We start from the raw sequence: 26005 nt of genomic DNA on the forward strand, positions 1-26005 counted from the left end.
GTCAAAGCATCCTTTAACAGAAATACTGGCCTTCACTCAGCTGTTGGCCCATTTCACTCATGTGTATTGATATTGTACAGGGAATCAGATGAGCATTTAGAATAGAATAGAATAGAATATCCTTTACTGTCACTGCAGAGCACAGGTTGTCCAGTGCAACAAGATTTAGTTTTCAGCTCTGCAAGATGGCTCAGTAGGGCGGCACAGTGGGGTGGTGGTGATGGAGTTTGCATGTTCTCCCTGTGTCTGCGTGGGTTCTCTCCGGGTACTCCGGCTTCCTCCCGCCGTCCAAAGACATGCTGGTTAGGTTCATATCACAGGGCTGTCACAGAGAGACAGACGACCATTCACACTCACACCTACGGCCAATTTAGAATCACCAATGAACCTAACCAGCATGTCTTTGGACGGTGGGAGGAAGCTGGAGAACCTGGAGAGAACCCACGCAGACGCAGGGAGAACATGGAAACTCCACACAGAAAGGAACCAGTCAGCTGACGGATTAGAAACCAGAAACTTCAGCGCTCACCTTTGGTGGTGTTCAGCATGAAATGTACATATTCAGTCAATAGATTTATAGGTTGAAGATGATACACGCCTCTGGTCCCTGATAAAGATCTAAATTATCCTGGACTGGACTGAAATAATAACAGTTATTATTGTAGTCATGCAGTAGTTGTGTTATTGTGTAACTGTCTGATATAATACTGTGACTGGAGGGCTGTTTAATGAAACTACAGAGGAGGTGTGCGCGTTATTTTGAGCCCTGAAGCTGCTGCACCCGTGGAAAAAAAAATGACAGAAACGCAGCTGGTGAAATGGAAGCCTGTGATTGGCTGTTGGGGCTACAATCAGATGTGACATCATCAAAGGGGGCGTGCCTAGATGCAGATAGCTAGCTGCTGCTGCTGATGGTGGTGGTGGTGGTGTCCTCAGGACTCAGAGAAGATCATCCAACACCCTCGGCTGTCTGTCCTCTAAACACCAACAACAGATATGGTAGGTCACAATTCAGGCGGATTTATCACAATATCTACTTTTAATTATTATTTAAAATTCAGTCTTCTTGAAAGGGGAGAATTTGCAAACACCTCGTCGCAGGTAGCGTCAAGCTAACGCTAGCTGCGCATCCATGGGATTAGTCTGCTTCACTCAGGCCAGCTTCAGTCTGAGCAGATTAACCTTAACGAAGCGTTTTTTGTTTTTTTTTTGTTTTGTTTTTTAAATCATACCTATTTCTTGTTTCTTTGGCTTCTCCGTCTGACTAACTCCACCGGCCTCCCTCCTCCACCAGTCTGACTTCTCGGAGGACCAGATCATGGGTGAGTTGTTGTTCACATCTAATCGGTAAAAGCCTCGTTTAAATGTGTTTTATTATTATAAGAGGCATCGGCACATCATCAAATAGCTGTGTGGATTCTGACCCTGTAGCTCCACGGTTATTATCCCTGCAAACCACTGGATCCCTGCAGGTAAATGAATGAATGAATGAATGAATGAATGGATGGAGTGAACTAAACAAAACATCTTCCACCTGTATGAAGTTCCCTGCATCTCTGAATCCATCATGAGTGACACCTGAGTTTTATACTAACCTGCAAGGTGGTAAAGCATGCTCGTGTGTTTGCATGCTGACTGAAAAAACACAACAATTCAATTCAATTTTATTTATATAGCGTCAATAGCAATACAAATCGTCTCAAGACGCTTTACAAAAACCCGGCCTGAAACCCCCAGAGCAAGCCTGAACAGGAAGAAACCTTGAGCAGAACCCAGTTCATATGGGGGGACCCATCTGCCTAAGGCCAGCCGGGTACAGACAGAAGAAAGAGAGAAGAGAACAGCAAGATAAACATACATCTGTCATAGATACACATATCTGACTAAAGTGTACATGTGGAATCTTATGATACAAACTGATGATGTTACATGACAGTTTGAAAATGTAAAAGGAATCATAGGCAGGTTGGAGAACTGTTCATTCAGGTAGGAGTGGATAACTGCAGGATTCCATGAAGACTGGGCAGGCTGATGAGACCACGACAACAGATGTAGTGTAGAGCTCCACAGGAAACACACCACTCCAGGCCAGAGATACTCACAAGAAGGGGGGGGGGGGGGGGGTTGTTAGCTCTCTTTGCCTTGGGAGCCTTACTGCTCTCCGTTTGGAAGGTCATGGATCTGGGGGGGTGGTGCCTGATGTTTGTTGGCATTGGCTCTCTGCAGCTCAGTCCAGGACTTTGTGGCTTTCATATACGGACATTTTTAGCGGTGCGGCTGATTTGTTTTTGGGTTTGAAGTGGAAATCTCTGTTTAAGAGACAAGAAATCAGAACACTCTGGTCTTTCTGTGTGTTTAACTCGGCATCGGCAGATCTGCTCCCAGCGCAGACAAAGCATCAAGCATTGAGAGTGGCAGATGAGCAATGAGTTCACAAAATGGTTGTGCTTTGTACCCCCTGTCTGCTTATAGTCAGATCATTGTTCACATTGCTGCTCCACTTTACAGAGATAACTGGGACCTGGACCCAAGGCAGTAAAATAAGGATGTCTGAGTTCTACATAGTTTAAAGACGATCATGATTATAAGCAGTGTATGTGTGATACAGCATTTCCCATTACATTGTTCTGATTTGTTATCATGAAACCAAAGCACTGGTGTTGGGATCTGCTCCCGCCATGCGGCCGTGACTATGTCTTTACCGTCAAAATAACTCGAGGCAAATCTGCTAATCAAGTTTGTTCAAAGAGATTAGTCTCCCCATGATCCAGAGCTCAGAGTGTTTACTGCTGCCATGAAGGCTTCTTTTTGTGTCACCTCCTGTATCAACCGTATGTGCTGTGCAGCTGACAGGTCGCTGTTGTCTCCCTGTCAGAGTTCAAGGAGGCCTTCCTCTTGTTTGACCGGACGGGCGAGGGCAAGATCACCTACAGCCAGTGCGGGGATGTGATGCGGGCCCTGGGACAGAACCCGGTCAATGCCGAAGTGCTCAAAGTCCTGGGAAACCCCAAGTTAGAAGGTAAGCCTGTGATTCACCGGTCGCAACTGTAATAGACGATCTCAGACCACTGCATGGTTAAGAGCCGATGTGATTCATAATGACAGCCTCAGAATATTAGTATATGTGCTTCCTTCGTTAGAAGTTAAGGAGATCAGCATCACTCTATAAAGTCCTCCCCATTTGAGATGTGCATCTAATGTTAACAGCTAGCAGTACCCTCCTGTGTGGTTGCTGGCAGTGTAAATATACTTTAGATGAAGAGGGATCACACCTGAACCAAAACATACAAGACTCTTGAAGAAGTGTGTGCATCTGTAAACAGTAACGTATATCTGCTGTGTACAAACTGTCCTGGAAATACTAAACTTAATAAATAGACCTTGGATGAGCTTTGTTATTGTAAGACTGGGAATGAAGAGAAGGTCTAAAGTCTGTGCAAGCATGCTGGCCGTGTGTTTTCACATTTTTGGAAGACTGTGCGATAAAACCGCGATCACAACAGACTTCACTCTTCTGTTCCCACTGGGCTCCCGCAGAGATGAACCACAAGCTGCTGGATTTTGAGCAGTTCCTGCCCATGCTCCAGGCCATCGCTAAAAACAAGGACCAGGGCTCGTTTGAAGATATCGTCGAAGGCCTGCGTGTCTTTGACAAGGAGGGAAACGGGACGGTGATGGGAGCAGAGCTGCGTCATGTCCTCACCACTCTAGGTAAGAGTTGGTCGCTGGCGTTTATCAGACAGTCGGAGCTGACCTGTTTTCATGGCTTCATGAATAAAGCTGCTGTCTCTTGTGTGGGTGAACATTTTTTATTTTTTTTTCTTTATGTTCCAGGTGAAAAAATGACAGAAGAAGAGGTGGAGACTCTTTTAGCGGGACATGAAGACACTAACGGATGCATTAACTATGAAGGTAAATCACTCTATGGCATGGGGACCATCAGAGGGTCCAATCCGTCCCGCGGGATGAATTTGAAAACTGCGACAATGACTTAGAAGACATTAACTGCGATGTTTCAATAAAAGTAACTGCTATGTATAATTTGTCCACTAGGGGTCGCACTGTTTACATAAGTGTTGCAGACATAACACAACTAAAGTGTAGACTCCAACAAGATGCTGAAATTGTACTTATTTTCCTTAAGAAATTTTAGGTTGTTCATAAAATTGACCATTCATTGCACTAAAACAAAGGGAAACATTTGGAGTTGTTGTTATTTAGAGGTTATTCTGCTATAACATTACTGGTCTGGCCCCCTTGAGATCAGATTGGGCTGAATGTGGCCCCCTGAACTAAAATGAGTTTGACCAAAACCAGACCCGTGAAACAACAGGAGTCTTTGTGTTATTTTTTTGCTGCCTCCGACTGGAACTTGTGAACCTGTGGTCACGACACTGGATGCTGTGTACGCTTTTAATGCTTGGCATTCAAGTGGGAGCATCAGCTGTAAGTCGTGAGAGAACCGCTGCTAGGAAACTGTTGAATTAGGAAGTGCAAAGGCATAAAGAAAACATGGGGGTCATTGAGTAGATCAGATCACTTACTTCATTTTTGAGAACATCTAGCCTGGTGTAGGCAGACTCCATTCTCTAGTAACACGCCCTATAGATTTCATTATGCGTTTTGTTTCAACCAGTACAGGTAAAAATACCTCTTCATGCAACTGGATACTGATACGACCAATCGGAGCCATTGTGTTGCAACAAATTCAAACCTTTTGACTGGCCCGGCAGATATTTTCCGGAGCATAAGCGGCACCCAACGCGATTGAGTGTTGTTTGTACACAATAAACACAACCGCAACCTCTGAAAGCCCTCCTCCGTGTTGACGTCCCGCCTCAGTGCTGGGATGAGACCATGTACAGGTCCTGACAGACAGAGAGTCGTCACACGTAAAGTTGGCTGAAGGTTTTTCTGCGGTGTCTGAGAATTGGTTCTGTTCTGTAACCGCTTGTCCTCTGGACGGTCGGTTAGGGGGGAGCCTATCCCAGCTGTGCGTTAGGCGAGAGGTGGGGTCCACCCTGGACAGGTCTCCAGTCTATCTCAGGGCTAACACAGAGAGACAGACAATCATTCACACTCACACCTACGGCCAATTTAGAATCACCAATGAACCTAACCAGCATGTCTTTGGACGGTGGGAGGAAGCTGGAGTACCTGGAGAGAACCCACGCAGACACAGGGAGAACATGCAAACTCCACACAGAAAGGAACCAGTCGACCCATGGATTAGAACCCGGGACCTTCTTGATGTGAAGCATCAGTGCTAACCATCGGTGGTGTTCTCTGACCTTTAATTTGACAGCATGTGGGCTTTTTCTCTTGAATATCATCACTGCATGTTTCCCCAGTGACTTCGAGTACTAGTAGTACTTGTAGAAGAAGAAGTGCTGTCTGCCCTGTGTCCATGTTACACCTTCATGTATATGTCATGAAGGTGCTCCTGTCCCGGCTGACAGACGCTGTATCTTTGACTTTCTTCTTCTACTTACCCGACAGGCGTCACACTTAACGTTGTGTTTCTCCATCTCTTCTCACAGAGCTCGTCCGAGTGGTGATGAGCGGTTGAGGATTCCAGAAACACACTTCCAGCTTTAATTTTATTCCTTAATGAGGTTCTTTCTTCTTGCCCTTCCATCCATCACATCCTACCTCCAACAAGTCTGTAATGTTACTGTTTTTTTTTTTTTTATTTAATGTGCCTTTTCTGTCTAATGTGAAGAGACTCCTCCGTCTCGTTACCCAACCACGCAGGCACAATCAGTCGTATTATTCCCGTGAAGATTTCCCCTCTGTCGTCTTCATCAGTCTTGTTGTCATCAGCGCTTTTTCTTTTCGATGGATAATGATAATGTTACATGACATAAAAGTATTAAATAAAAAGCATCACCTTTGAGTCTGTTGTTGAATATTTCTTAACGGGTTATTGTAATAATTACACTTATTCCATCACATTACAACACGTTATATTAATATGTTAAATTATTTTAATTTTATAAGAATTATAACAGCCGTAACTCATATGATTATTAGAGAATATTAGACTAAACAAATAAATAATAAACAAAATTTTGAATAAATTGTAAAATGGTAGTGAATAGAAAAATATTAGACAACTGCCATTATACAAGGGGAAATAATAGAAAAACAGATAATACTGAATGTGAAATATGTAGACACAGATGATGTTTTAATTTTTATGATCCTGTACCACGTGAATGTAAACTACACCGATCAGGCATAACATTATGACCACCTTCCTAACAGTTGTGACTCATCAGAGAATGGACATGTGCCTTCTGAGGGTGTCCTGTGGTGTCTGGCAACAGGATGTTGTTAGTGGGGGGGCCTTTGAGGGGAGGGGCCTCTGTGAATCATCCTACAGATACTTGATCAGTTTGGGATCTAGTGAATTTGGAGGCCAGGTCAACACCTTGTGCTGTTCTTCATGAGTTGTTCCTAAAGTGTTTTTGTGTGTGTGTCTGTGTCAGGCTGCATCCTGCTGGGGATGGCTGCTGCCATCAAGGAGTGTCATTGCTATGGGGTGGGGGTGCCTGGTCTGGTCTAGGTGGGTGCTACATGTCTAAGTAGCATCCACATGAATGAATGCCAGGTCCAGAAGTTTCCCAGCAGAACACTGAATTGCCACAAGATGGTTGATGTTATTTACTTCTCCTGTCAGTGGTTTTAATGTTGTGGCTGATCAGTGTATTACACTACTGGAGTTGCTGTTTTGCCAGGAGGGGGCTGTACTACAGTCTTTTAAGCTGATCTCATTGTCACTGCTGTAGCTTTGTCAGCCCTGCCATCACTGGTGTTATTTCTAATACCTGAGCGTCTGAACTGTAACTTAAGAGCAACTCCATGTAAACTTTCACCAACAAATAACTCCACACAATGACTCCTCTTCACATCTTTTATTTTTTCCCCCAAACATTTTTGTAATTAAAACCTGTTTTGTTTTGACATTTTTTTAAAATTTATTTATTCATTTTCTTAATTCTTCTTCTTATTAATACAAACTGCCAGAGTAACTGTCAGCACTAATGTGATGATGCGGTGAGGAAAATGATTTCTACTGGATATTAATCGATTGCTGCTACCTTCAGCATAGTGAAAAACATACAGAAACTGAACAGACACTTATTTCATATCACAAAATCCACACAAATGTAATAATAACACGGATAAAAGAAGAAGTCCATTGATGCTCACAGCTGCGGTGAGGACTGCAATACTGGCTTGACGGTACATTAAAGTTTCACCATCTGACTGGATTATATCTCATGACGTGATCATGATCCTTTTTTTTTTCCTTTTCTTTTTTTTTTTGTTGAAATTCTTCAAACTCGGTGAACACACGACAGATGGCACTGAAAATAAAACTGATCGGTATTATGGTTTACGGGTCGTAACGGCATGCGTTCACATATGCTCACAGTCACACCTCGGGCAGATCCAGCAGACCTGTCCGAATCACACACGTCGTCGTCGGTGGAGAGGGTAAATATAGGCTACAAAGGTAATAATAATAATAATAATACAGCGTTACAATGTCGACATATCCAAAGAAAGAAGATGGAAAAATGGACAGTAAAAAATATAAAAATCGATAGGATAAAAAGTGAGGATATTGTTGCAGATATTAAGGACACAATTCTCCGTTGTCAGCTGTTTAAGGTGCTCCCTTCGTCTTTGACAGCGTTAACACATTTCCTCCAGCTTTAATTTGAAATGTTGAAAATCCTCTTAAGTTCCCAGGCAACCATAATAATAATAAAACTCACGGAATAAATGTGAGATAAGCATGACTATAAAAAAACATTTTGGTTTAGCAATCAACACTGATAGATTCGGAGAGAATAAACACATATATGTGGTCGTTCATAGACTTACAGTATTATTCCCAGACTTTCCTTTTTTTTTTTTTTTTTTTCCTCGAACATAACTACATTCCTCACAGAACTACAGCTTGGATGCTTTGAGCTCATCCAAAAAAATAATAATTATAATAAAAAAAAGCTCAACACTGACATGTTTTCCTCTAAGTGCTATTGAAATGTGTTGGAAATATAACAAGATATTTAAAAGGAGGTCTTTTCAGGACCTCAAGCTGTCAGTACTTTTTGAATCGTTCCCGTATTATTATTATTATGACAAAAGTCAAAAGGGTGTGTTTGTAACAGACAAATCCAGTTTACAGTACTTCTTCCCAAACTGCATCCAAACTAAAGGCTCATTTAAGGTACTGCGGGACAAAGACGCTGTAACCTACGCACGTAGCTTACGCACGTAACCTTACGTCAGTGCGAGCCATTTATACTTGTGCGCTCGTCAGTCTGGCTCGCTCTGTAACACCACCACCCAAACACTAGTCGGCGCTGTGTCTTTTTTGCCAGTCGGGTTAATTTTTGTTTCTACTTCCTGCTTCACTTTCCTGCGACTGAAACTTTCGCTGAAATTTTGCCAAAGACAAGTCACACAAATGTTTGTATCTCTTCAGTTAACTTTCCCTAGACGTGTTCCATCTTTATTGATCCAAAACAATCAATTTCAAAATTGCGGAGATTGAGAAGCAGCCGGAAATACTAACGCGGAAACACGCTACTACCAAGCGGACCAATCTGGGGAGGTGCACGTCAGGCTACGGCGTTAGCGTCTGCATTGTCCAACCATCTAAACCGTCTATCAGTCAACGTAATTTCAAACTGGCTATTTGATTCAAATCGTTTTCATTCGTTAAAGACTTTTCATTGGCTTTAGACATGTGACCTTCAGGCCAAATCCCGTGGAGTGACCATATGTCCATGTTAACACAAGTAAAAACAAAGCGGAACATTTCCCAATCATAGCAAAAGCATTTAAGACAACAAAAGGACGATATAAGTGCTGAAGTTCAATTTCATGGATGCTTCAAGTCTTTCAATGAGACCTAGGGAAACATATTAAAAGTGCTTTTTTTTTTTCCTCCTTACATATAATTGAATTAGTACCTACAGTATAAGGGGGGGAGGGGGGCTCATGGAGAGCTCATGAAGACCTCTTCACAAGCTGTAACAAACTGTTGCAAGAAAATAAATGCAACAATTTCCAAAACACTGAAAACACAAGATGAGTCTTTTCTCTTCTTCTCCTTGAGTGCCAGCATGTTGGTAAGACCGTCTAAGTTTACCAGATCTTCGGTGTCAATGATTAAAACCATGAAGTGAGATGTTGCTGTCCAGTCGACCAAACAGGATAAAAAATAAAAAATAAATCCATTTTCTGAAAAGGAATTCTTTTTCAACAGATAGTCAACGTAGAGACGGATCGATTAAGATGTTGTTTGTTTTGTTTTTTGTTTGTTTTTTTTCACATCAATTGTCCTGTTGGGAAAAAAAAAATTAAAAATTTGTTCTCTTCCTTCGGGTTGATGACTTCTTCATTTTCATATGATACAGGCAGGATTCAAAGTGGTCAGAGTCGTTCAGATTTTCAAGCAATTTGTTTTTCTCTCATTGTGGGGGAGGGACCGGGGCTGAGGGGTGGAGCGTCTCCCCGGGAAGAGGGGCACTAGGCTCTGTGAGGGGCGAAACAAGAGGAAAAACAGTGTTAGAAGGAACAACCGTGAATCTTATTAGCAGTTGCTTTCTGGATCACCAGTAAACGATTCAGGGATGATTTGCTAAATCGAGGAAATAATAGCAAAAAGGGGAGGAAAACAAGGCAAATAAGAGAGGACCTAGAGCAGTACCCTGTGGCACACCACACAGCTGAGGCTGAGGCCTGGTTAGAGACAGCAAGTCAAATCAAAGGGCTGCTGATTTACCCATTTAATGTCTAAGACTGTCAGTTTGTATACTGAGACATACTTGAATCACTGTGTACTAGTATGTCAGCGCATCTCACTCTATGAGAACAACACTCATTTAACACTTCTCTGACCTGCTTGGCTTTTATTTAATTGCTTCTGAAATTCATAATTAATGACACAAATATGTGACATTTGTTGTAAAATTCCACAGCTAACAATATGTTGACAAATAGATTCTGAGATTATATTACAAGACTCATTCAATTCTGATTCGTCTGTGATTTGTGATGTTATCTTAAGTTTGCTGTCAAGAAATGTAACATTCAGTCTGGTCACCACTAGTAATACGTATGATAGGTATAAATAAATAAATGAATTGCGAGCACTAAACAGCAAAAATCTGCCTTTTGTCATTTCTTCAACTCACCATGGAGTACAGGCGTAGTGCTTGAGCTGGAGTGAGGAGGCGGGGCCTGGCCTGGTGGGCAAGGAGGGGAGGTGTGAGCGCCTGTAGGTGGCTGGGACTCTGGAGCTGGGGTCGAAGAGGCTGGTGGTGCGGGGCTTGGGGCCGGCTGAGGCGCTGGTGTGCTGGGGGCTTGCTGAGTTGCGGCCAAACCTTGGGGTTGCGGCCCTGGTGTGGCCTGGTTGGCGTGAGGCCCACCGGCCTGGCTGTGCTGCTGGTGCTGGATCTGCTGGAAGTGCTGCTGGCGAGCCCTCATTTCAGCGTATTTCAGCTGCTCCATGTGGAAGGACTGACGGTCAGCCAGCAGCTGCTGACGCTGGTACTCCAACTGCACACACAGACAAAAAAAATGAAATGATTTCAAATATGCACACCTCCTTTAATATAATTACGCTGTGTGCTGCCTTCACTCACAGCCTCCCGCTCTCTGTCCATGATGGTTTCCAGTTCTTCAAAGTGCCGCAGTTTGATCTCGAGCTTCTTCATCTGAGTCTCGACCAGGAGGGCCACCAGAGATTTGATCTTCCTCTCTTCCACTGCAGCGAGATGCTGTTAGGAAACGAGAAGCAAAATCTTAGATAAAACCGTTAATGACACCAAGGAAACGCCACGATATAATTATTTTTTACCTTGGCTTTGACAGCAGCAGCCGCTAGAGCGGAGGCAGCAGCAGTGGCCAGGTTGCCCTCTCCGACATCACGTTCCACATTTGCCTTCCTTTCTGCCTCACTGTCCCCTTCTCTTTGTCCCTCCTCTGTTCCCTCTTTTCCATCCTTCTCCTTCTCACCGTCGCCTATGAGAAGAAAAGAGCTTTTGTTTTTTGTCCATCTTCGACCCAAAGTTTATATTTCTTATTTCTCGAGGACAAAACCTATCATACCCATCTCAGACTCCGTTTTGTCCGCCTCCCTTTCTCCATCAGCTTCTCTTCCTCTCTCTTCTTCCTTCTTCCCATTCTCTGTCTGCTTCTCCTCTTCCTCAGTTGCTCCATCTTTGCTGTCCTGTGTGAGAAAATGAACCACAGCACAATGAGCCTCAAACAATACATGTATTTTATTATAATAGTGAAGATGTATCATACCTTGGCTTCTCTCTTCTCCTCACATGATTGGCTGTCACTCTTACTTTCATCACTGCTTTCCTCTGTAGAGGCGACAGAACATTTTATTTATTCTTTCTCTGGACAAACTTATCTCTGAAGTGATTATGCACATTATTCGTATGTGTGTTTATCCTACCTGGCCTTTCTCCTTCCTCTAGGCCAGTGCCTGCGATGCCACTACCCTCCAGCCCATACAGAGGGTCCTGTCGACCGCTGACCCTCGCTGCTTCCTCCACCCGCCGCACATGGGCCTCAACAAGCGCTGCAGGAACCTCCTCCTTCATACGTGAAAATTCCTCTGAGAGAGATAAAGCGTTGTCGTTAATGTGGAGCAGAAAACATGAATCACTGGCTCACATAAAGAAGGTAAACTGCTCAAACTAGGGAACTAGGGAATGCACTAAGTTGTTGCAATATCATTTAGGCGGCTGGTGAATTTTTATTCTGTAAATAAAACCTTTTTCAATAGGAACAAAGATTTAAAATGTTGTGTAATGACAGAAACACATTAATTAGGTATTGATTAACACTCCCTGAGCTGATTTACTTACAATTTGCTTCCCTACTCATTTACAGACTTCACATCGATCTGAAACAGTGCAGCAAATTTTCAGGTGGCCCGTAAACGATAGTTTCACAATGGATTACGTCTCACCGAGAGCAGATTTGGCAGCGGCCGAGGCCACGCGCGGGTCGACGACGGAGGCGAGGAAGGCCACGGTGCTCATGACAGGGTTTCCTGCTTGGCTGAAAGGTATCGGCTGGTAGGCCAGTGGGCCCAGGGTTGAGGAGGTGTCCTCTAGGTACGGGTCTTCAATGGGCAACCGCAAGAAGTGCAGGATGCACTCATCCTGTGTACGGCTGCCCACATGTTCAGACACCTTGTTCCAGTCATCTTTGTACATCTCCAAGCCCTGAGGGGAAGTGAGAGCTACGTTTAGCTTGTGTTGTTACATCCTAGTGTGGTATTAATACGGCTAATTCATGATGGTTTTAAAGGCTAACTGTACCTCAAGTAGTAGTAGTGTCTCTTGCTCTGTCCACTCCCTCATGGAGCTTGCTGCGCTCTTGCTCTGCACACAAAAACGTCACCATCTCTTTGTTAATATGGCCATTTATATTAAGTCATTGTAAGTTGCTGCAAAAGAATGATACTGTCATCCACCCTCTTGGACTTTTTTACCTTTACAGAGACAGTCTTCTTGCTGTACATGTCAGTCCGCAGCCCAAAGTTCTGCAGGTCTGCCGGCTTGTCCTTCACTTTATCTGGGAACGGTATCATCTGCTGCGTGGCAGGGGTCTGCAGGGCCGCAGTGACAGAGGAACAAAATGTTAAATAACTGAGAATCTGTGCGTCTATTCGTTTGTATTCGAGTGTGTAAGCACCTGAGATGTCTTGGGCTGCAGGGGCACCAGGCTGGATGGGGTGTCGGCCAAAACATGGAAGTGGGAGGTGGGCGGTGGCCCCATGGGGGTAGGCCGGCTCTCAGAGTCCACCTGGTAATTGATAAGCCCCCACTGCTCCAGAAAGGCGTGGACTCTGTGGGAGAAGAAGCACACTGAGTATATTCCTGACTAAAATAAGTTTTATTCACATTCGTCCTCCACCTACCTCATGATTGCGCACACATCCCCCGCCAGGTTCCTGCGGCAGGCGGTGGAGGTCAGGTACTCCTGAGGGTTCAGTCGGTAGGTGTCGATCATGAAGTTCCTGTATGCCAGATAACTGGAAGAAAAAAAAAGGTGTATAGAAAGCTGAGATTACAACACTTATTGTTGTAGCATGTGTGATTTCTTTAAAGAGTATCTGGCACATAATAAATGTTGTAATGTTGTCCGATACTCACATCTCTGGAGTTTTGGATTTGTTCTTCCCGTTGAAAAACTCTGGCAGGGCTCTGCGCTCGATGGCGTGAACGCTGGAGGGAATAGAATTATTTTGAATTTAATAAATACAGTGACAATTAGGCTGCTGCCAAAAGGGCTGAATTAGCTTTATTCTTGCCTGTTGTAGTCGAACCAGGCGGCGTAGCTCGGTATGATGATGTGGTGGGTTTGCTCCGTCACGTTGTCCTCGTGCAGGTCTGAGCCTTTCACTGGTTCTCCCTTCACACTCGGAGAACCTTCCTCCTCTTCCTGTTTTAACACACACACACACATTTAGGCCGATGCACAGAATCAACAACAGTTATGTGTTTGAGCACTTCTTACCTTTCCTGTCGTTTCCATGGACTCATCCTCCTGCTCGTCTGTTCAAGACACACAAAAGGAGGGTAAGTGAACGCACACTAGTAACAAATCAATGTCGTTGGCAGTGGTCACAAGTGGTGATGTAGCTGGAGACGCAACTGGACCAAAAGTTTTAAGGAACTCACCCATATCTGTGCCTCCTTTGACCGGGGTTGAATCAGAGTCCTTCTTTGTGTTATCTGCAGGGAGACATGTTTCAGTATGATGTCAGTCTGTACTGCTAATAACACCGTGTCATGTTTATTTTATAATATTTTGCCGCTGACTTGTCTTTGCTGGGTTTCCCTCTTCAGACGCGGGAACAGGTGACGCTTCATCCAAGTCCTTGGACAGATCCTCCTGTTCCTCCTCCCTCTGGCCTCGCTTAGACTTGGTGTACGGGGTCGTCGGCCTGTCAGCACACACACAAAGATGTTTAACAGGTTTCGTCGACTCTTTAACAAACAGAGTTTATATCGGTGGAGTACGGCATCACCCTTTCTTGGTGTTCTTCTTCTTGCTCTCTTGAGGCGGAGGGGTGGGGGAGGGCGACGGCGAGCGCTTCCTCTTCTTGGCGCTGCCGGGTTTCTTGTCCCTCCGCTCGTCGGGCGTGGTCACCTCATCCGTCAGGGTCTTGGCTGAGATCCTCTTCCTCTTCGGGCAGCCCTCTCCCACCTCGTAGTCTTCCTCGTTCATCCACTCATTATACTGGTCCAGGTCCAGAATCCACTTTGCATGAACCTGTTGAAAGAAACGACCAGATAATGTTTTCATTAAGCAGCATGACAACCAGGTCAGAGAAATGCAAGGATATTTAGTTTGGTTTAATAGATGTTGTTAATGATTTGTGTTCAAAGAAACGAAAATCTAAAGTATGTTAACTGCACATAAAGTACAAAAAGACTATTTCTTGTAGGGGAGACAGCACAGAATAACAACCACATTGTTGATTAGTGTGTGAGCACAACTTCAAATATCTGAATGACTCATTGTTCTTTCTATGATGTCCAAGAGAGCAGCAAATGCCTTGAGCGAGCAACGCTCTGAATATACAACAAGAAACACTGACACTGCTCCGAATTTATGGTTCAGCCAAGTGACAGGGCAGAGAGAAAATATACAAAAGGAGAAACAATGTCCAGCAAGTGAGCTACCAGCTCGGTATGCACACTCCCGTGAGACATGTGGAAAAGGTGGAATTAACTTAAATCATTACAGACTCCTTTATTAAGCTTTATTTTACATCTTATTCAGGATTAAGGTTTCCAAAACCACTTTTCAGCTGGTTTACCACTACACAGTAAACACATAAAGGTGGTATCCCTAGAATAAACAGGGCTAGAATAAACAATATACAAGAAACTATATAAGTAAGATGTAGCTGAACAATGTGGAATATGTTTAATTAAGCTTAGAGAGTATGTGAAGAAAAAAAACACTCATATACACAGAGATTTTTTTAAAAAGTGAAATGGATGACTGAAGGGAGGAACCACAAATACCTTCCTGGGCTTTTCAGGGCTGGGAGGATCCTCCACTGCCGCCTCAATCTCACTGGCTGGGATCCAGGTGTCATAACTAAAACAGTGAGAGGAGAGAGGTGAAAGGTCAAGGCAAGGTCGAGCTTGTAAAAATGCAGCAATTTAGAGAAACCAGATGAGACGAGGAAACGGTTTCTAGCTGAATGGAGTTCACGTCTGAGGACACACACCTGTCAGGAAAATATCCCCAGTGGAGAAGCACTTGCTTGTCTCGCTTCATCACAGGACGCACCCATTCCTCTGGAGCAAAAACATTTCTCGGTGTTAGCACAGATCTGGCTCGTGCAACAGAATTCATGACATATACTGTGCAGGACGAGGCAAGAGCTCACCTTCCTCCAGACTGGTAGGAATAGGCACAACAACATGGGAGCTGGAGGCCTTGTCCTCGGTCACTGAGCCCTGTGGCAGATGATAAAAATGATAAATGCTCTGGAAAATAACTTTTTTATCTTAACTTCAGTGTGAACAATACAAGAAAATGCAAAAACATGGGTTAAAAAAATACTTGGAGTAACATTTCTGTCGAACATTCTGAAATAAATTGACTAAACATTAACAATAAAACACACCTGATGTCTTTTGATGATGTCTTTCAGTTTCCCGAGCAGTTTAGGCTCAATGTCAGCACTCAGGTAGATGACAGGTCTAGTCAGGCAGTTGTTCTGCAAGAAATGTAAGAGTTAATTAAACTAATACATTTGCAAGTTTTAGGAAATGTGTGTATAAGTATATACAGTTTATTTTCTGTGATCTCCATTAAAGGACTTAAGTAAGAACTCTGCCCTCAGAAGAGATTTGGATGATCTTGTAAAATTGCAGGGCTGATTAAGGAGGATTACTGGTGGTCACATGACTCGGTGCTCTTAATTATTTCAACGTGTAAAGCTCAAGCTGCCCGATTCGAAGACGCTTCGCAAATATGATGTAACCAGAGGAGACATGTCACCTCTCAAGCACGGTGTTTTCTTTGCGGTCATTTAGAGCTGGAGCCTGCAGCAGGAAAGTGCAACAAAAACCGGCTTCTGCAATTCCTCCCTTAAAAGAAGCTGTTTTTTTTTTTTTTAGAACAATAAAATCAATGAATTTAATTAACAGAAAGAGATAAAAGCTCTGACATAAACACACCTGCACTAAGGACTTCTCAATTGTCATGAACATCTCCACGTTTCGGTCCATCCTCGAAGGATTCTGGAAGTCAAACCTGCGCCTACCAGGAAATTAGACTGGAGTTACACATGAAACGGCAACATAGCCAAAATCCAACTGAGCACCGTGACTTTAGATTCTTTATTTACACCGATCAGGCATAACATTATGACCGTTGTGACTCATCAGAGAATGGACATGGGCCTTCTGAGGGTGTCCTGTGGTATCTGGCAACAGAATGTTGTTAGTGGGGGACTTTGAGGGGAGGGGCCTCTGTGGATCATCCCACAGATACTTGATCAGTGAATTTGGAGGCCAGGTCAACACTTTTATTTTTTTTTAGTTGTTCCTAAAGCGTTTTTGTGTGTGTGCGTGTGTCAGGCTGCATCCTGCTGGTGATGGCTGCTGCCATCAAGGAGTGTCATTGCTATGGGGTTGGGATGCCTGGTCTGGTCTAGGTGGGTGCTACATGTCTAAGTAACATGCACATGAATGAATGCCAGGTCTAAAAGTTTCCCAGGAGGACACTGAATTGTCACAAGATGGTCAATGTTATTCACTTCTCCCGTCAGTGGTCATAATGTTGTGGCTGATCGGTGTATATATCTGTATGATTATCAACACTCCATCCTAAAATCCTAGAACAAGGGTGTCAAACATACGGCCCGCGGGCTAAAACCACAAAGTGCAAAATGCAGAAATTACAGGAATTTAGGAAGGTTCATTCAGTGTTTGGGATGTTCTACGTTCAACATGGTTCCTGAACGCACCATAGTCTTGTGTTGTAAATGGTACAGACAGGTGTCAATCTGTTTGATTAGCCAGTTAGTGATGTTCGAGTTAACCTACCGGGTTTCCAGGTGGGTGGGACTGAGAGGAGAGAAAGAAAGTCACTGCTAAAACTTAGTTCAATAAGCCAAAGTATTTTAAGTTAGTGTGATTTAGTTACTTGCCTTCCTTCACGACTTAGTGTATTTGTTTGCTGGAGAGACTGGACGCTCAGTGGGAGCCTTTTTCCGTCGGGAATTCTACTTAATTGATGCTAAACTGTGACCACACTGTGGACTGCTGCTAGTTAGCTCTTAGTGCTAGCAGCATGAGAGACTTGTGTTTGGGACTGCACCAAACTGCTGAGAACCTACTGGATGCTTATGAACGTGGACGGAGCCTGAGGACGTGTTTCTTCACCACAGTGGACTGTAACTGTGACAGGACAGACGCAGGAACTGTGAGTACAGTTGAGACACTGTGAACTGTGAACACTGTGTCCTTCTAGAAGTACCTTTGTGATGATGTGTTTCCTGATGACAAGTAGGGAACTAAGGGGCTACAGTGGTTTTGTTAATGCATGGGAGGCTATGAAACTAACCAGGTCTCTCTGCACCCTAGAAAGAGTCATACATTTTAAATGCTGTTACACACACATCCCAAATTTAATACTTTAGTGGACAGTCATTCAGTCACTTCCCATGCTCAATAGTTTTGAGGTGTGTTACCCACCCTCCTGTAAAATAAGAGAACAGAGTGCTACAACAGTAACTGCTATTCCTAATTTATCCACTGTTTTAGTAAGAGTAGCGGACGGAGCACGACATCCAGAACTAAACAGCAATCTAAACATTTTCATAATGTACTTTTGCACCATCCTTTCAATTAAAACGGAGGGAAACAGTTGGAGCTGTCGTTATTATGCTCTAATGTTACGAACCCGGCAGGCTTGAGATCAAACGGGGCTGTATGAGGCCCCCCTGAACTAAAATGAGTTTGACACCCCTGTCCTAGAAAGTCAGCTAGAAAGAAAGTCTTACCATCCTTGGTCGCTCTTGAACTTGTAGGCAGCAGCCAGGATGTGGCAGAGAGCCCCCCCTGACTTGAAGTCCAGGAAACATTTCATCTGCAGGTGTAAAACAAGCAAAGCAGATGTTCAGGTGTGCGTCGGTGCAGTTAAAATGTGTTAGAGAGACAGAGGGGGACAAAAGAGGAGAGGTACCGGCAGCTTGGTGAGCGGAGGGTTGCTGACATGTCGACCGAACACCTCCTCCTGGAACTGCAGCAGCTGGACCACCAGGCTGGACAGAGACTTGTTGGTGGGGGGCTCAGCCTGGATGTACTTGAGAGGAGAACACAGAGAGCTGTGTTAAAGACCGGAAGTTTCAGCTCACTTTAAGTTTTATCACACACAGAACGTGATACAGCGCCATACAGAAACATGTGAGGAGGGGGTGGATTTATAAATATCGCCCGTTTCATCATTTTTATTGGTGTGGTATTTTATATATATATTTATTTATTTATATATATATACATAAAATTGTATATTTCATTAAACCAACACTAATAAATACTAGTTCACTGCTCAGTATCATTTAAAACCGGCCACAGCTTCAGTCAGCGCGGCGCGCCACTGAGCCAACATCTGGATCTGAGCTGCCTCACCGTTAGCCGAGGAGCTAACTAGCTAGCCTAGCTGGCCGGCCGGCTAAAGTCACCCTTAGCCGAAAATACATCCTCTCTGGTCAGACTGCGGGCTGCTGTCGGGTCGGTGTAGCTACGATAACGTACAGGGACGCCGCCATTAGCGTCTGCATCTGGTGCAGCTGTTGGCTCAGCATCCTTTTGTATCCCAGCTCGAGTGAATCAAACAGCTGGACGCTGAGCAGCACCCTCCCTCCTCTCTTTGTCACTGCCTCTGCCCAATAGGTAAGTGCCCACATTTCGGGGTGAAAAATCTCACGCTCCGCTGTGTATGATTAGAAAACATGCGCTCGGTACCTTTTTGTAATTCTTTCCCAGCCAGACGCGGACATTATCAAACTGTGAAACGGTATCAGACGCTTCGAAATATTTTACATTCGGGCCGCCGTCTTTCTTCCGCACCGCCATCTTTGCCTGCAGACAACTAGTCGACGTCGCCTGCCCCCCAGCGGCCACAGCGTGTAACTGCTGCTCAGCACAGCGGCTGTAATGACAAGGAGCGTACAGCAGGGGGCAGAGTGGTGTAGATAATGTTTTAATCCACAATGCGACACCGACCTTAAAGCACCTGCACCAGGTGAGCTGTTCACACTATTTATTTAGGGGCAAAAGAAAACTACTCAACATGCAGAATGGCTCCTGTAAGCATTAGACCATCATCATTAAATCAGTACTTTAATATAGTTAAAGCAGCTGATATTAACCGTTTATCCACTGTAATTTTAGATAAAATAAGGTTTTATTTGTCACATGCACAGTTATACATAGTACAATGCACAGTGAAATGTATTTTTGTACCTGCTGCCAGTAGTAAAAAAGTCCTACGTTAAAATAATAATTGTACATCACAAACTATGTAAACAATATAAGTGTAAATGTAAAATGAGAAAAATATAATAAAATATAGACTGTAAACTTAGAGGGGGTAGCTTGTGTATATATACACATTTACAGTATTTTAACCTGAGAGGAAATTGCTGGTAAAGTAGAAATATTTATATATCGTATTTGGCTACTTTCCATCTTTGCATCACAATGACTTATGGTGCATTTGTAAGTACAGTATATACCAGGCTGTGTGTAGTATATGCCACAGGTCTCAAACATAAGGCCCGTGGGCCAAAAGCGGCTCACCGGAGCGTCTAATCTGGCCCGTGCGATGAATTTGCTATTCCTTGGTTTCACACAGTTTTAGTAAGAGTTGTGGACATAACACAACACTGAGACCTAGAACTACACAGAAATTGCCCTAAAGAAATGTTTTGTAATAGTGCAGTTCATTAAATGTAAACATTTCCATAATGTACTTATTTGCACTAAAACAAACGGAAACATTTGCAGTTGTCGTCAATTATAGGTTAATATACGCTATCAAATTGGGCTGCATGTGGCCCCCTGAATTAAAATAGGTTTTAACGCTGTAAAATATTTGCCCTGTTATGAGTTTGTTAGATTTAATCACTGGTCAAACCCATCTCTGTCTTTACACACTCAAAAATATTTTCATAATCAACAGGTCCATACACTACAAAGCGCTTCCTGCTTCACACTGAGCATGACGTGCCTTTTACTTTATATATCTGCCCCAAGTGATTGAGAGACTGATTATACCACCAAATTAGAAAAAGTCTACACCAGGAGGCAAAACATAAAATCACCAAAGTAAAGAACTTACCTGCACATTTCAGTTTTGAGCTGGAAAAAAAAATTATAGCAATCAAATTTTAATTGTTGTGTCAATTAAAAACTGATTCAGAGTTAGTGATTTAATCCTCAGTGATTAAATGACCCCTGCAGCAGAACCCTGTTTAAGTGACACTTGCAAAAAGGAAGCAGGAAATCTGGTTTGTGATTCCCACTGAGCACATGTTGTATTTACCAAAAGTGAGCTTTTAATAACGTATTTAATAACCAGTCACGTTGTATGCACTGCCTACTCGACTTGCTATCGCTCACTTGTACCTGACTTAACAGTTTACGCAGTATCACCTTTTATTGGACACTGATGGATTCAGGAGAGTCAGTTTGTGACAGCAGGACCGATGGTCTTGTTAATATTTAATCTTTGGTCTGAGGAGGTAATTTCTGGCCAAATTAAACAAATTTTCCCCTCTCCAGGCTGCTGACAAACACAGGCACCGAGTGAGGGACTAAAGTCGTAATGAGCAGTCAACACTGGCCATCATGAAGGATTCCTTTTAACGCAAATGGCAGAGGCTATCGTCTAATGTACATTTAACGTGGAGAACAGGACTCAACAATCTGAGAAGTAAAAGAACAAGAGGAGCATGAAAAGATCAGAATCTGAAAGTTAAAGTTGAATTAAAGACGTTGCCAATAAAGTTGGAGTAATTTTGTTTTCTGACCCATTGGTGCAATTTCATGAGAAGAGGTAAAAAACATATATTTTATTCCAATTTTACTGACAACAGTGTACAAAAAAATCTATTAATTTACAGATTAAAGAAAATTAAACATAATGACTTCAACCCTACATCATATTTTATATTATAGTCTATACTGTATATTAAAGCAAAAAAATGTAATTTCTAGCACATTTGAAAGTGGAGAAATAACTGAGCAAAATATAGATATGTCATGAGTGTTATCATGTGTCTGACCTTTTTACCGGCCCTCATTTTGTCAGAGGCTGAAATTAACCTTCATTAACAGGTTTGTGTGTGTGTCTGTACGAGTGTGTGAATCTTACATGACCCAGACTAATTTGTGAAAGTCCAGAGACAACACTGGGAAGAGTATCGCTCCTTGAACTAGTATTCCTTGGACTCTCCGTGTGTTTGTATTTGCTCATGAGCGCGTGTGTGTGCATATCTGTGTAATGTGTGTGTGTGTGTGTGTGTGTGTGTGTGAATCATCCGTCTGTGCTGAAGGAGAGAGAGTGAAGCCTATTGATTATTTTAATCCTCCTATTTGTGAGTCTGTGATCCTCTCAGCTCAGCCTTCCACAGGGGGATTGCTAATGGGGCTGAACGCTTCCCTCCTCAGCCCTCTCTCCCTGTCCAATTAACTTAACGCTGGAATCTGCGAGGAGGGAGCGCTGGGACTCGGAGGTGGCGGTGGGGGGGCGGGAGGCGATATGGGAGGGGGTTGTATCTCCCGCTGAGATACAACCCCACCAACCCCTCCCAAACCTCTCATCTGCAAGAGATTCAGCAAGAACCTTCTCATCCAGAATAGTATTACCTCTCACCTTTAATTAAAGATCCATCTTCTTGTTTTTATTCCAGGAGGTGAGAACTCCCTTCATGTTTCAGTGTTTCATTTTCACTGGGTGGCTTTGCAGAAGGTACGAGCAGCAGCAGCAGCGGGTGCAGCAGCAGCAGCGGGTGCAGAAACAAGTCGTACAATGCTATACCTTCAAACTAGCTGCCGTAGCTGTAATTCTGACATATCTCGGGTGTTTCAATAATGTTTTGTCTCTGTAGTTTTAGTTTTCTTCTGAAGTTGAATATAGGTAGCCGGACCTTTATTTAAAATTAAATTTTTTAGTTTTAAAATGACACATAGGCTCCACTTCTTAAAATCTACACTACATCTACAGGCAGTGTGAGGATAATGTATGCCGTCATGTCCAGGACGACCAGACTCAAATTATAGACTTTCACAACAAAGTTATTGTAACCCATAGGACCCATGATAACATGGGTCCTATGGGTTGAGGTCAGGGTCCTCTGTGGATTATCCCACAGATACTTGATCACTTTGGGATCTAGTGAATTTGGAGGCCAGGTCAACACCTTGTGCTGTTCTTCATGTTTTTTTTTCGTTGTTCCTGAAGTGTTTTTGTGTGTGTGCCTGTGTCAGGCTTCATCCTGCTGGGGATGGCTGCTGCCATCAAGGAGTGTCATTGCTATGGGGTGGGGGTGTCTGGTCTGGTCTAGGTGGGTGCTACATGTCTAAGTAACATCCACATGAATGAATGCCAGGTCCAAAAGTTTCCCAGCAGAACATTGTATTGTCACAAGATGGTCAATGTTATTTACTTCTCCTGTCAGTGGTCATAATATTGTGGCTGATCAGTGTACATGGACGCTGATTAAAATGACACGTACCTGTGTTTACATGCCCCAAAGCATCGACCTTAATAGACATTTTTTGAGTTGTTGCAGCGTGGTTGCAGACCGTCTCATTAGTGCTAAAGAACAAGTCCCGTTGAGGTATCATGGAAAGTAAAGAATTACTGACTCTTAAAATGCAGCCCCATCAGCATCCCAACAGCTTGAAAGAAACTTTTCTAGAAAAGGCCACACCAGGTCATCAAATATTTTGAGTCTTATTTTGCAAGACAGTGTGATTGTGTACGATCCTTTGCATAATCAAGCGTCTAGCCTTGGCTTATTGTGCTTCGGTAAGTGTTTCATTTTACAGTTTTACTTTACCTTGTTTTTCTGGAGCTCTCAGTCATAGACATAAAAGCCTTGTGAAATCATTAAAAAAAAAAAACATGTATTGTTTTGCTTCTGTGGCACTCTTTGCTTTGCTGTCTGTTGGACTAGTCTTACCTTTGCTTTGTCGTGTTCAGATGCAGAATCTGTAGCAGTTTAATACAAAAAGGTCTGATTTTACACTTGCACAATCAAATACAAACCTTTTATAGGTTTCTAATGTTCACCTTTGCACTCATTGTTTATTAATGAATTTAAATTTTATATTAAGGAAGGGGAACACTATTTCCAGTATGACACCATATACGTATATTGATGGAAAATCATTAATTTTGACCCTATTAACTATGCCAAAAAATTAACATTATTGGCCTCACAGAAGTAGATATAACGGCTAAACATTTGAATTGTATTGCATTAAAACGTACTAAAGTGTAAGCTGCATTGTTCTTTATTAGTGGAGCAAGACCGGCCACAGAGTTTGACGTTGTTCGAGGCCACACTTGAAGGATTTGACTCGATATCTGAACGTGGCTAATTGAAATAAACAATAATTTATGCTTCTTAATCTTTATGTAACGCACTGGGACAGATTAGAAATGAACGAAGAAAGCACTGGTTTCATATGGTGACGGCAAAAAATAGTCCTGAATCTTCATCTTTATTGTATTTCATCGTATTCAAGGGGAGAGGAAAATCTATGCCAATTTCACACATGACAAATACACACAACTCGGCTTGCAAAGTACAGTGACAGCGATGAATCCGTACTGCTCGCGAACGAAGGAAACGGCGTCAGAAGACACACACACAGTAGGATGCAGCATGGCAGAGAGGTTAGGTAAAGCCACTCGGGGTGAGGTGGGGTGTCTGGGTACAATATACAGAATGGTTTCTCATTTACATCATCAGAATAGTTCACATCCAAAGATGAGCTGGGTACAGTCATGCTACCCAGCTTTAAACATCTGCGCCACTTGTTGGGGCAATAAAGTCTCTGCCACACATTTAAAATACATTACTAGGCCAATGTGAAGCTCTCTTCTGGTGTGGTACTAAAACTACTGTAGGTGTGTTCAAAGGAATTTTGATATGTTTCATAATATGAAGAAAAGAAATTAAATTAAATGTCGTTACATCAACTTTTTTTTTTTTTTTTAAATAATTTCCGTAGATGCAGAACTTGAGTCACACAGTGTCATGCGTCTGTCGTCCGTTCCCACCGTACAGATTTGATCTCGCTCTCAGTTCTGTGGGCGTTTTATTTACAGGAGGAGTGAGTTACATCCAGTTACATACAAAGATTCACAGTCACTGTCTGCAGTTGGCACCTGCATTTTATATAAAGTGAGTATGTTTCCATGGACTTCCCCTTGTTGGAAACGGGGAAAACCCATATCAGTTTGCTGCCTGTAGCACATGGATCAGATTCAACAATCACCTCATGCATAAGTAAATGAAAATAAATTGATAATATAAGGCACAGATAACCTATGGGTGTGGCATTATGGCAGTAAAACATCAACAACCGTCACTTGCGCTTCAAAAGAAATCCTCACGTGGGCGTACATTCACAGTAAAATCTAGCAAACGGGTTTCACGCTTTAGGAAAGAGATTGGGGAAAATGTGTTCAGATTTCATGCTCTGATTGGCCAGAAGGTTTGAACCTCTCCAGCTCTGTCTTTTTTCTTTTTTTTTTTTAAAATAAATTCATTACACAACAATTTATTTTGCTTTTCACGCGAACCTGCAAGCGCAACACTATGAGGAAACGCTCCATGACGGCTTTTATAACCCTTTACTAATGTTGACTATGTGTAACAGGGTCAGACATGAACATCTTATTATAAATACACAAAATCTGTTGTATAAGTAATTAGTCATTTTAGGTTCAGAGCCCCCTCCTCGGATATTTCTTCTTCTGTGGTAGCCCCTATATATTCTAGCCTCTCCCCTTTCGTACAATCCTCATGAGGGAGAGGTATGTGTCGCGTCTTTTAATCACTTTTGTTTACATTGGTTTCTGCCTTACCGTGCAAATATTGTGATATGTTGGTAATGCTGGAGTAACTTTTGCTAGTTTAAAAGTCAATGTGTGTTAAGGTAACTTTCCTTACGTCTTTATAAGGGTAGTTTTCTTGTCGTTGTCTAAATTCGCCTCCGAGAGCTAGCGGTGAGTCGAGTCCTCATTAACACAACACAACGCAGGAGCCCACCAGTTACATATGGACCAACTATGAATACTTAAAATCTTTAACAAGGCCAAACAATGGCTGCCTTGTAATCGGGTTCGTTTTTAACCGTGATCGTGAGAAAAGTCCATAGGAACTGGGAGTGGAATAATTATTTTCTGCACAGTTGAGTTGAGGCCCTAATGGTGCGTTTACACTGGCAGTGAGAGAGCGACAACCTACCATAGATTTATCATAGAAACCGGAGATGTGAAGCGACAACCTGGTGTCCAACACTTGTCACTGCATGTCAGGTGAGACGAGCGCCATGAAAGTTTTTTTTGTCACTCTTCTGGTGTAGCAATGTGTCAGGCAGTCAAATGCTCCACCTGCTTCCCGTGTTATATTTAAGCTTGTTACATGCTCCGCAAGAAGCGAGAAATTTGTTCTCGAGTTGAGGAAGAACAAGAACAAAGTTTGTTCTGGCCAGGTCATTTATACTTCACGAGAAACTCAAGTGCCAAACTTCGGGGAAGTCCTTGTAGGGCCATTCCACTAAAGCATACGTCAAGTATCGTGGGAGATGGACATCAAGACGCACTTTTCTTCATATTTACGGATGTCAGCCAGTCATTTTGAAGGCCATGTCTGTCAGATCATGCCATTCATTCAGTA

At 43.0% G+C, this 26005-nt stretch overlaps 2 protein-coding genes across 2 annotated transcripts; one reads left to right on the forward strand and one right to left on the reverse strand.

Moving 5' to 3' along the window:
• The first annotated feature begins 924 nt into the window (after nt 1–924).
• Nucleotides 925–5917, forward strand: myl6 (myosin, light chain 6, alkali, smooth muscle and non-muscle). The gene is made up of 6 exons (XM_084542717.1): nt 925–999; nt 1295–1322; nt 2876–3019; nt 3538–3711; nt 3835–3912; nt 5541–5917. The coding sequence occupies exons 1-6, from the start codon at nt 997–999 to the stop codon at nt 5567–5569; spliced, it is 456 nt and encodes a 151-aa protein (XP_084398843.1). The 5' UTR covers nt 925–996; the 3' UTR covers nt 5570–5917.
• Nucleotides 5918–6909: 992 nt separating this feature from the next.
• smarcc2 (SWI/SNF related BAF chromatin remodeling complex subunit C2) lies at nt 6910–19547 on the reverse strand. The gene is made up of 26 exons (XM_084542224.1): nt 19050–19547; nt 18268–18387; nt 18086–18171; nt 16257–16338; nt 15701–15793; nt 15461–15530; nt 15299–15368; nt 15090–15165; nt 14084–14328; nt 13875–13999; nt 13734–13787; nt 13570–13607; nt 13364–13494; nt 13206–13277; nt 12971–13084; nt 12745–12898; nt 12542–12658; nt 12369–12431; nt 12014–12272; nt 11495–11656; nt 11338–11399; nt 11137–11257; nt 10886–11049; nt 10671–10805; nt 10221–10584; nt 6910–9559 (listed from the first exon to the last, which is right to left on the reverse strand). The coding sequence occupies exons 1-26, from the start codon at nt 19158–19160 to the stop codon at nt 9495–9497; spliced, it is 3153 nt and encodes a 1050-aa protein (XP_084398350.1). The 5' UTR covers nt 19161–19547; the 3' UTR covers nt 6910–9494.
• Between the last annotated feature and the right edge of the window lie 6458 nt (nt 19548–26005).

This window comes from Chelon labrosus (assembly GCF_963514085.1).
Source record: "Chelon labrosus genome assembly, chromosome: 4".
NCBI classification, from domain to species: domain Eukaryota; kingdom Metazoa; phylum Chordata; class Actinopteri; order Mugiliformes; family Mugilidae; genus Chelon; species Chelon labrosus.

What these genes read in the sequence shown, in the direction of transcription:
- smarcc2 (XM_084542224.1), bottom strand. Translation starts at nt 19,160, where the DNA reads ATGGCGGTGCGGAAGAAAGACGGCGGCCCGAATGTAAAATATTTCGAA. An exon ending in TCCTACCAGTCTGGAGGAAG is followed by an intron (nt 15,369 to 15,460) that starts GTGAGCTCTTGC and finishes TTTTTGCTCCAG; the next exon opens with AGGAATGGGTGCGTCCTGTG. An exon ending in AGACACTACTACTACTTGAG is followed by an intron (nt 12,273 to 12,368) that starts GTACAGTTAGCC and finishes ACTTCCCCTCAG; the next exon opens with GGCTTGGAGATGTACAAAGA.
- myl6 (XM_084542717.1), top strand. An exon ending in CTCGGAGGACCAGATCATGG is followed by an intron (nt 1,323 to 2,875) that starts GTGAGTTGTTGT and finishes TCTCCCTGTCAG; the next exon opens with AGTTCAAGGAGGCCTTCCTC. An exon ending in TCATGTCCTCACCACTCTAG is followed by an intron (nt 3,712 to 3,834) that starts GTAAGAGTTGGT and finishes TTTATGTTCCAG; the next exon opens with GTGAAAAAATGACAGAAGAA.